Raw genomic sequence first — 11,299 nt, 5'->3', positions numbered from 1 at the left:
TCTTGTGTGAACCTTCCTTCCTGCAGCTCAGCTTCAGCCACTGGATATGTCACTTTATGTTTGAGACTGTATGAAGAGTTTTCTGCAGATTAAGAAATAATCTGTGTGCTGAGTAATATGTCTTTCCAGATATCTTCCTCACTGCAAAAGTGGTAACTGAAGGGTTTAACAAATGATTGAGTAGTCAGATGTTTGTTCAGTACTGCATTCACTGTGAAACCTTTCTCACAAATGGAGTTTGATTTGCTTCTCTCCAGTCTGATTCCTCATGTGATATTTCAGGCTGTTCTCACACTCATGGCAGGAAAATGTTTTTTTTCTCTGGGTTCTTGGTCTGCACAGTCTGTTCGACCATTGTCCAGCTCCAGCTGCTCACCGCAGCACTTTTGCTGCTTTAAGCCTGACAGTCAAGTGAACTATTTGTTGCATGCCCTGCAACTGCTTTTCACCATGTGGATGGCCATTTGCCGAGTCATGTGCAAGAACCCTTTCTCACAGAACGGGCAAGTGAACTGGCACTCCAGTGTGTGAAGGGTCTTCAGATTGACAGATTGTGGTTGAATCAGGGCTGTGCAAATGACGAAAATATATTAGATGATAGACGATTATACTCATGTATTTTGTGCTGTTGCAAAAATTACCGTTTACTGCAATATTTTTCCATTGCTTTAGATCCGGGGTGGCAAACTCCAGGCCTCGAGAGCCAGTGCCCTTCAGGTTTTAGATGTCACCCTGGGTCAACACACCTGAATCAAATAATTAGTTCATTACCAGGCCTCTGGAGAACTTCAAGAAATGTTGAGGAGGTAATTTAGCCATTTACACATCTAAAAACCTGCAGGACACCAGCTCTCAAGGCCTGGAGTTGGCCACCCCTGCTTTAGATGATGATTTGCAATACTTTCCATGGTATAGTCACCACCCACCAAACAACAACAGATATGTGGAGGAGCTGAACAACATATACCTTTATGAGCTTAACTGTGCTCTTCACAGACTGGACATCTGCAGTTGTCGTTTGCAGACAGGCTGGTTTCCTAACAACCATACAGGAGCAGTAATGTTAGCTTAAGGCCTGAGGAAAGCACCTGTGTGACCGCATGGAGTCATCTAGTGTGTGTTGCTATAGGATAATGCCAGGTAAGGCCCATATTTATTTCATTACTGATCATTTCATTTAAATGTATATGAGAAATAGTACTTTTGATGTGGTGATTATATAAACTATTCACTGAATTTACCGAAAATGCATTATATTGCGATATAGATTCTTATGTTATCTTATCTAAATGTAAATGCTGAGTCCTTTTTACACACTAAGGATAATTATGGAGTTCCACTTGGACCAATTCTGTTTACGTTATTCATGCTTCCCTTAGGCAGTATCATTAGATCGCATACCATACAGTTTCACTCGTATGGAGATTATATCCAACTTTATCTATCCATAAATCCAGATAACACACACCAGTTCGTTAAACTGCAGGAATGTCTAAAAGCCATAAAGACCAGTATGACCTCTAGTTTTCTGCTTGTAAATTCAGATAAAATTGAGGTTATTGTATTTCATCAAAAAATCTTAGAAATCCTGTATCTAACCAGATGCTTACAATGGATGGTATTACCTTGGTCTCCAGTAACACTGTGAGGAATCTTGGAGCCATTTTTGACCAGGACATGTCCTTCAATGCACATATTAAACTATTAACTGAGAAGCCTCAGTTGAAAGAAACTGGTCTTAACAACAGAGCTAATGTGATAAAACAGTGTCAAAAGTCACACCAAGGTTCTTTGCAACCAAATGACAGTAAGAAACTAAAAGACCAATGGTGATGTTTTATCAGTCTCACAGGATGGGTTATCAAATAAAATAATTTCTGCTTTACTTTTGTTCAGGCTGAGGAAGTCAGTCTCATCCAATTTGGTTCCAATTTGGCTCTAGTCATTTACCAGCTCTTGCAATCGGCATTTGTTTTTAGACCATTCATAGCTGCTTTTTTTGTCCTATCATGTTACAGCTAAATAATTACCAAAGTGTTCATTCTGTTCATCTGGACGTAGAGTTTTCAGTGGGAGACGGGTTAGGCATAAAGCATAGAAGCTATCCAAGAAAGGCTCGAGTCAGAAACTTTACGTTCTGCAGAATAAGCAAAGAAGGACCGAAGAGTTACGCTACAGGGCCCAAGAGTACATCATTCTCCATCTTGCAGTGCTGTGATTGCAGCCACTCCCCAACTCTCTGTGAATGGTACTTATGGCCATTAATCAATGGTCACTGATCGGCGGTCTTTAATCAGTGGTTGAAGATAAATAGTCATAACCATTTGCATATTAATGAACTGACCTCACAGCCCATTGTTCACCAGTGGTGGTGAATTTCAGTCATTGTGCAAATGTACTGTTTATAAGGTTGAGGAAACTTCCACTCGGCTGAGATGGAAGAAGTCACTTGGATGAGTGACTAAACGTTTCTCCCACTTAAAACGCTATGTCCAGATGAACAGAATTAACTTTTTGGGGTTTGCCCAGTACAGCTCTTTCCTCGCTTTGTATCCAATCTCTCTCTCTCCCTCTGTTTCAGTGCTTTTCCAGCAGAGACTTTCGCTATGTTCCCACATTCCATGATTTTGAATCCCTGTGTACTCAGTAAAGCTTTGTTAAAATTGCTGTCTCGATTGTGTCTGCATTTGGGTCCACTCCCATGTACTGGTTCCCAGGCCCCTTGACAACTGTGTTATTGCCTGCTCTAAATCAGGGGTCGGCAACCTTTCTGATGATGAGTGCCATCTAAAATTTCCTCAGAGGTCAATGTACCATATGGTTGCATTAGCAATCAATTTAATAACGGCCTATATTAACAGTTACACACATTTTGACAAAAGCCCAGCCCATCAGGTATTGTAACAGGTATGTAACAGCGCACTGCGGGCAACACGCCAGACAGAATAGGCTACACTAGGCTGGAGAATTGTCACTCGCCGCAGCGAGGTCAGACTGGCGTGTAAGCTGGCGAACGCAGGCAATATGCCAGGAGAACCCAGTCTACCACTCGAGCACGGCAGCTGGCTATCGCCGTGACAGAAACCCACGATATGCGGATGACGCTCCAGAAGGAAGTCGGAGCTGCTGGCTGGAGAGGCCGAGTCATAACAGATCCTCGCTTGGCACTGAGCAGTGACACAGTGCCAGGGAGAGACTTTTCGTGGCTGTTTTGATATTGCTCTCTCTCTCTTAACTGATCAAATCTCGCTGTGGTAGCAGCTTTAAACTCTGTATGACCCAGGATGATAGAGAGTGTCCAGTCTGGAACGCATTCCAGCATTTTGTATTCTGGTTTTCCTACAAAACACAACAAATATTAGCCCGCAAAGCCACAGTGAACAAAGCAGCATAGCGCAACAAATTTAATTCAAATCAATATAAGACTTATTTGTAACCTACATCAACAATGATGTTATGATTAATTACGTAATAACTATAACAGAAGACTTACCTTTGTGAAAATGCTTGGAGCAGACTAACATGTGAGCTGGAGTGCTCTGGAACGTTATATTTGGTCTTTGAATGGCTGCAATCCAGGCCATCCGTCGGCTCTTTGTTACTTCGGAAACATGGCTTGAACAATTTCTCTTCCACGACGGAATTCGATAAAGACTGATCTCTTTACCCGTTGGCTTCCCATGGCTGTCATGCGACTGGCTATTGCAGTTAATAATACTACAGCTTCTTGCCATTCTTTGTGTTTCTTTTTATCGCTGTGTGACTGTTTTCATGTGAAAGCCTGCGTGCGCTAGTACCGCTTGCCACTTGTACCTACAATCCTTTGCGGTTTTACCCCGGAAATGACGTCACATTTTCAATCTCTATACACAAGAGGCTAATTAGGGGTGGAGACAGCACGGACAAATCAAGAGTAACAAGTAAGGGAACGCAAAACTTAATATAACACACAAGGTAACAAACATAGAAACCAGGACTAAGATACACAAAGTTGACATAGACAGAAGACAAAATATAGAGAGAGACATGACAGTCTGTGAGGAAACAGAGGAGTTAAAGAAACACAGAAACCAAAGTAGAGGAATAGAATGGAAATATAAAATAAACCGAACAAAAGCAAGCAAGGAACAAAAGATATTTTATGCAACCAAGAAAAAAAACATCAAACATGTGAGTATGAAAATATCTGGATATAATAACCCTTTACTTTCATAAGTAAAAAGTATTAGCATTGTACTTGGTATCAGTGATACTGCATTTGACCAATTTTTGCAGTATGATGTACCAGTTGTTGTAATCACGCCGGAAACATACTTTTATTTCGCGTCATTGTAGCTTTATTTTTAAAAGTGTCCCGGAAGTAGTAACTGACACTTCAGAGGACTTGACCCACCCTCCGTTAGCAGATTGAACCGCAGAGCCAGAAAGTCCTCCAGAGTTCGGTTCTGTGGACAGAATAGAGGGGGGCTGACATAGTTAACCGCCGGATGTGGAATTAAAAGCGGAAATGGAGGCGAAAAGAGGAGGTTAGTTTAATTCCTGTTGCTAGAAACGGAGCTGCTAAGCTAACGTTAGCATCGTGCTAATTTCAGCTTTTCCTTTCTCTTATTTTACGTCACTTCCTCTTAGCTCCTACTTGCGTACATAGCGTACTAGGAGGAGAGCGGAGGACTGTATTAAGTTAGATCTTAACTGAAACAGTTCCTGACGCTGTTCTGACAGCATCGGTCCTGGTGCCAGCAGTTATCAGTTTCTGTGCTTTCTGCATTTCACTGGGCGTTTCTCAAGTACACAAGTACATACTCGCATTCTTGTTAATCCGGAGCCGTTTCTCAATATGCGTACTTTTGTGTGGTGGGGGTTCTCTGTCTTAATTAGCAGTTCAAACATTTCAGAATTAAACGAGCAGAAGACAGTGTTACAGAGTGTTTCGTGTAATAACAATTATAACAAGTCTAAGAAGATACCAAACAAGGAATAGAATAGAATTCAACTTTATTGTCATTGCACATGCACAGGTACAGGGCAACGAAATGCAGTTTGCAGCCATTCAGAAGTGCTTTAGCCATGATATAGATATATTACAATATATATTAGCAATAATAGAGATATGTAAGTATATTACAGAAATGGGTCTATTACGGTATGTTATATGTACACAGTATGAAGTATGTTGTGAATATGCTACAAGTATGTACAGGCTGTAGTGAGTACAAGCTATGTACAGGCTATGAACAGGATATAAATATGAAAAAAAAACTATACAGAATATGAAATAAAGAACTTTACAGAAATCTGAGATATACAGCTATACAGAAATGGGAACTACGCAAATTGTAAACAGTTATAGAATTAAAAATGATCGTATGATTATTTACACAGAACTATACAGTAGTGCAGTTAAGAGGCTATATAAAGTGCTAGTGGTTGTGAGTGGTGGTTCAGTCCATGTTATTATTGTGTGTTTGAGGGTACAGTTGTCCTGTGTGTGTGTGTGTGTGTGTGTGTGTGTGTGTGTGTGTGTGTGTGTGTGTGGGTGGTTGCGGGTGGTTGCGGGTGTGTGTATGTCCAGTCCATGTGTTAATGTGGGTCAGATGTCAGGAGGCAGAGTTCATGAGTCTGACAGCTGTGGAGAAGAAGCTGTTCCGGTACCTGGTGGTCTTAGTCCGGAGGCTCCTGTAGCGCCTCCCAGAGGGCAGGAGGGTGAAGAGTCCATGTGATGGGTGACTGGGGTCTTTGATGATTTTCCCAGCCCTTTTCAGACACCGCTTCCTGTAGATGTCCTTTATGGCAGGAAGTGGTGCTCCGGCGATGCGCTGGGCAGTCTTCACAACCCTCTGCAACGCCTTCCGGTCCGAGGCAGAGCAGTTCCCGTACCAGACTGTTATACAGTTGGTCAGGATGCTCTCGATGGTGCAACGATAGAAGTTCACCAGGATGTCTGAGGACAGGTGGTTCTTCCTCAGAGTCCTCAAGAAGAGGCACTGGTGAGCCTTCTTCACCAGCTTGGAGCAGTTGGTCATCCAGATAAGATCCTCGGAGATGTGGACTCCCAGGAACTTGAAGCTGCTCACACGCTCCCCAGCCGTCCCCTTAATGTAGATGGGTGGATGTGGGTCAGCATTCCTCCTGTAGTCCACGATGAGCTCCACGAGGAGCATAAGTTTATAGTTTTAATTGCTTTTATATTATGAGAATGCTGTACATTTTTAAAATATTGTCTGGTTTCATTTATAAATCATTGAAAAAACAGTTTTGCATTAGAAAAAGTGGATTTATGTATACGAAATTTAGCCAGTAAGATTAGTAAATTAATCAAATAAAATTTGTTTGTCCTATTTGCAGGGTAATCCAAAAAAAAAAAGCTAAACAATATTTTTCCATAACAGAGAAGTCAGAATAGAAAGAAAAGTACAACAAAAGTACAAAAATCTTTGGAGTAAACTCAAATGGGGGGGGGGGGGGGCTCAGTTGGGCAATGGAATATGTGGTGGGGAGTGATCTGCGGTGCTGCTGCAGGGAAGCCAGATGCACCTGCATGGCAGCTGCAATCATGTCTCACCAGCTTAAAGTCTGTATTGGGCCCTGTCATTGTTGCTTGTGTGTGTGTGTGTGTGTGTGTGGCTGCAAAGCTGCAGCCGTTTGTTTGTGAAACAGCAAGCATAAGAATAAAGAGGCTGAAAAGCATGAGAATGTGGACAGGCACCACCACCACCCCGGTCTGCCAATCCACAGGTACCACCCCCTCAGGGCGGACCTCATCCACCCCAGAGGCTCTGCCGCCAAGGAGTTGTTGAACTGCCTCAAGCCATTTCCGCACTAATAGGTTTTCGTTTGAAAATGCATCTTTTTCTCTCTGTTTTGGCTTTCCGTCAACAATGAGATGGCGTTTTTGGTCAAGGAAAGCTGAGGTTTTTGAAAATGCTCTCCAAAGTGGATAAATTTGAAAATGCTGTTTTCGCGTCACAGTGTGGACTGCAAAAACGGAGTCTTTCGAATATGATGATGTATTTTTGTCATATGATGCAGTCATGTGACCAATTCAACTAAGATGACGGACGGCATTTTACAGCAGTTGTTTTGTTTGCTCTCAATTTGGACAGCCCTATTAGATTAATATCAATTTGTACATGCTCCAGAAAGCTCTGGATAAAGTATTTGTCCTCGACATCTTACCGGAAAGTAAATAAACAGCAGACGGAAATGATGCAGGTCAAATTGTCTTACGTTTCACGCATGCGCAGTACAGGAATGTAGCATTTTCAATATGGATTAAAACAATTGAAACGTTTTCAAATTTATCCGGATTAGTGTAGTTATTAGGTTAGCTAGAGAGTTGGGATGCTGTGTAATACATGAATAAACCTAAAATACAATGGTTTGGACATTCTTTTGCATGTTTCCCTACTGTAGCGGTTTCCTCAAGCATACAGGACTCTTAGAAGGTACAAGATGACAACTTTGGAATCATATTTGTTTGTCAAAGCTGAACCCAGGGCAAACTACGCTAAATTAGCGTTTTTAGCTAACAGCTACAATAAGCATAAAAGTTGCTGTACGGCTATCATTTGTTAACATGTTCTTATACATGTAATACTTTTATTATCAACCTGAGAGTTTATCTGCAGGTCAATCAACATGACTTCTGAGGTCTTAATCCAGCTCAAGATGCTGTAGATTCCCGTCAGTAACAAGCTGGTAAAATGGAGTTCTATTAACCGGAACCAGATTAAGTCCCAAAAAACTGAATTTTGGAACTGAAATTGAATTGTAGAACTGAAACATAATTAGGGATGGGTATCGTTTAGGTTTTATCCGATACCGGTGCCAAATCGGTACTTTTGAAACGGTGCCGGTGCTCAAACGGTGCTCAAACCGGTGCTTAAAGAATGGAGAACACAAAATTGGTCCAAAAACCTCTCATGTTCAGCTGTTTTTTTTTGTAAAAATATAACAATGTTAGCCTTTTCTGCAGCTATGGGGCATATATGGTATCACTCTTGGCTGGAAGCAGTGCTTAAACAATGGAAAAAACACAAACTTTGTCCTAAACCTCTCATGTTTAACTGTTTTCCACTTTTTCTTTGGTCATTTTAGCCTTTTTAGCCAGGGTGAAGGGAGTATCTGCCATCAAACAAGAGGACAGCCGCATGTAGCTATGATGATGTTTGCTAGTTCACCTTACATGCATTAATGTAATAACGTGGTTAGCCTACTCAACGTAAATTAGCTACTCACGCAGAGAAGAACGGCTGCTGCTGCCACCATCATCCGTCATCATTTCTGCTACACTGGCAGGGCTAGGGGCCAGGACTCTCCTCTTCGTGTTTTTGGGGGATGTTGCATAACAGGCAACCCACCCGCAGTAGATGTGCTCGGTGTGAGGTCTCGCAGCAAGCTATCAAATACAGCGCATTTCTGGGCTTTTAAAAAAAACGCTATGCGTCGCCAGGTGTTTCATCGGATTTGAGGTGTTACCTCCTTTGACAGTATCACAGTATCAGCTTCAAGCACTTGTTGCAGGCTGCTGAGTTTGCATCTTTTGCTGTGAAGTACAGCCAGACTTCTGACCGCTTCGCCTTGGACATTTTTAATCTGTAGCTCTGCTCTAACAGAACGTATGTACCTGGCCCCGCCTACTATCCTCGGAAACGTAAAATGATTGGCTAGAATCTAAAGTGTATCACAGCTCAGGAAAAAAAAGCACCGAAATGTGCGCTGCTTTTCGGTCTGGTTACTACCGTTTATGTCAGAACCGGTGCCATCATGGCACCGGACACCGGTACCCATCCCTAAACATAATAGTGAGAAGTGAAACTGAAATTATTCGAGAGCTACTTTTTAAAGGATAAAATACAGTTTCAAAGAAAATTCATTCATTTTCAAAATATAAAATACAATTTCAATTTAATGACAATCTTTTTTTCAGTTTGTGGTGTAGCTGCAACATGATCAGCGTTATTGCTGTGTTTGACAGTAAACTCTAGTTTTAGCTTAGGCTATGTGTTGGTCTTCTGCTGCTCACCTGGTGTGGATGTTATCCTGTTGGTACAGTTTTGTGTAACCGTCTGCTTCTCTTGACCAAACCAGATGATTGTTGTTCTTCTTTAACTCCTTTGACATATTAGCCTTGTGTAATGTATGCTTATGAAATCTCATGATGTGAAACCTTTACAAGTCAATTTCATATGCTGTTAATATGTAAAGCAATCATCTCTTTATTTCTAACTAAAGAGTCAAACTCCAATAAACTGTCAATGTATAAAAATACTTGTAGTTTAAAGATAACGCAAGCTCAATATCAATATCTGTGTTTCAGGTTTACCTCCAGGCATCCGAAAAGTGATTGTTGGTGAAGAAGAGAGGCAAGAGTGGAGCTCCAGTCTGGACCAGGAGGACCCAAGCATTAAAGAGGAGCAGGAGGAAGTCAATATCACCCAGTTCACCTTTAGTGCTCTCCCTGTTAAGAGTGAAGAGGATGAAGAAAAACCTGGATCTTTACAGCCTCATCACAGCCAGACTGAAGACATTAAAGATTCTGTCGGATGGCCAGATCCTGATCCATATCTGCAGCCTGATGAGAAGACTTCAGACACAGATGTCAGTGATGCCGACTGTGAGCAGCCCTGTGAACCTGCACTGCCTCAGATGCAATGTGACAATGATGAGAAACCATTCAACTGCTTTGTGTGTGGGAGAAAATTTGGTCATCGCAGAAATCTTAACAGGCACCTGAGAACCCACACTGGAGAGAAACCCTTCATCTGCTCTCAGTGTGGGAAAAGATTTGTTGACAGTGGAAACCTGCACAGACACGTGGGGATTCACACAGAGAAGAAACAGTTTAGCTGTTCTGAGTGTGGCCGAGGTTTTAAAGACAAGACTGCTCTAATGAACCACTTGAGGACTCACACGGGCGAGAAACCATTCAGTTGCCCGTTTTGTAGTAAAACCTTCACACACAGTGGCAGTTTGAAACAGCACCTGAGCATTCACACAGGAGAGAAACCCTACAGCTGCCCAGAGTGCAATAAAACATTCAGTCGTAAAACAAACTTGAAGACTCACATGAAGATCCACACTGGTGAGAAAAGTTTCAGCTGTGGCTTCTGTCACAAAACGTTTACTCGGAAGCATCACATGCAAGACCATCAGCGTGTCTGTCGTTCTGCAAACCGTAGACCATCCAGAAACCAAATTCTGATGCCTCGCCCTCTAAGCACTGGACTGGTAGTGCTTGTGTACCCAGCATCTCTTTCTAAAAGTACCACTGAGTGATGGAAACCATTGTGGCATCAAATGAGAGAGAGAATAAAGCCAAACCTCCGTAGGTGGCCAGAATATGGCTTTTAGTGAAAGAGAAGATATTTGATCTTTTAAGTTGTTTTAGACTTCAAAGATCAAATGTCTTGAAAGTAGAGTTCCCGTAGTTTGTGGTGAAACGTGATTCATCTTTAGTAGTTTTGTTAGAGCTGTGTTTTGTGTGGTATGGAGGACCACAAGAGCCACGCGCATCGAAATAAATGATTCTGTGTTTAAATAATGAATTGTAGAACAAAATCTGCATTTGTAAATTCATTTTTGAATTCCAATTTAATAAACTGATTTTTAAAATGCTTTTTAAGTCTTCATTTCAAAAACATTTTCGAATTGCACTTTAATCAACTGCATTTCAAAATCCATTTCCCTTTCCTGTTTCCCGGTTCTTTAGGCTCCGAACCGGCTCTTCAGGTTGTTTTGTTGCTTTAATTAATTTATTATTAACAATAATATAAAATTATGCACAAAAGGAATTAATATTGTAAAAAAAAAAGAAAGTGGTTTTATTTATATATGTTTATATATAAATATATACAGTGGCCCCTAGAGACAAAACGCGTACAAACTCCAAAACACATTTCTAGCATGAACTGAGCTTCCAAAACAGAGCTACCTAGATCACTTAAAGTACACAATTGAAAGCATGTGTGTATTGTTTGTGTATTTATACACAAGCATTCATATATAGTCAAATAATAAAAAATTAAAAAAAATGTTCATTTACCTGTTATTACCACACACCAAATCCGGTCGTTGGTACTTGCTGGCTTGTGTAGCCACTAGGTAACAAAAGCTCAACACTGCGCCCAGCATCCTGGAGCACTTCTGTTGTGTTTTGTACGTGTTTTGGAGTTTGTACGTGCTTCGGAGTTTGTACGTGTTTTTACGTGTTTTGGATTTTTTGCGTGTTTTTGGAGTTTTTAAGTGTTTTGGAGTTTGTACGTGCTTCAGAGTTTGTACGTGATTTGAAGTTTGTATG

General features: G+C 41.3%; 1 protein-coding gene across 1 annotated transcript; it reads left to right on the top strand.

The window, feature by feature from the left end:
* The first annotated feature begins 4,492 nt into the window (after positions 1 to 4,492).
* On the top strand, positions 4,493 to 10,949 carry LOC146644182 (uncharacterized). The gene is made up of 2 exons (XM_085395440.1): positions 4,493 to 4,526; positions 9,320 to 10,949. Exons 1-2 carry the CDS (start codon positions 4,508 to 4,510, stop codon positions 10,276 to 10,278), a joined length of 978 nt encoding a protein of 325 aa, XP_085251566.1. The 5' UTR covers positions 4,493 to 4,507; the 3' UTR covers positions 10,279 to 10,949.
* Positions 10,950 to 11,299: the final 350 nt, after the last annotated feature.

The sequence above is a fragment of the Rhamphochromis longiceps genome, linkage group LG22 (genome assembly GCF_057381845.1).
Source record: "Rhamphochromis longiceps isolate RC_006_pf linkage group LG22, R_longiceps_female_GT1.1, whole genome shotgun sequence".
Taxonomy (NCBI): Eukaryota; Metazoa; Chordata; class Actinopteri; order Cichliformes; family Cichlidae; genus Rhamphochromis; species Rhamphochromis longiceps.
This window is presented reverse-complemented; position numbering and strand designations above follow the sequence as displayed.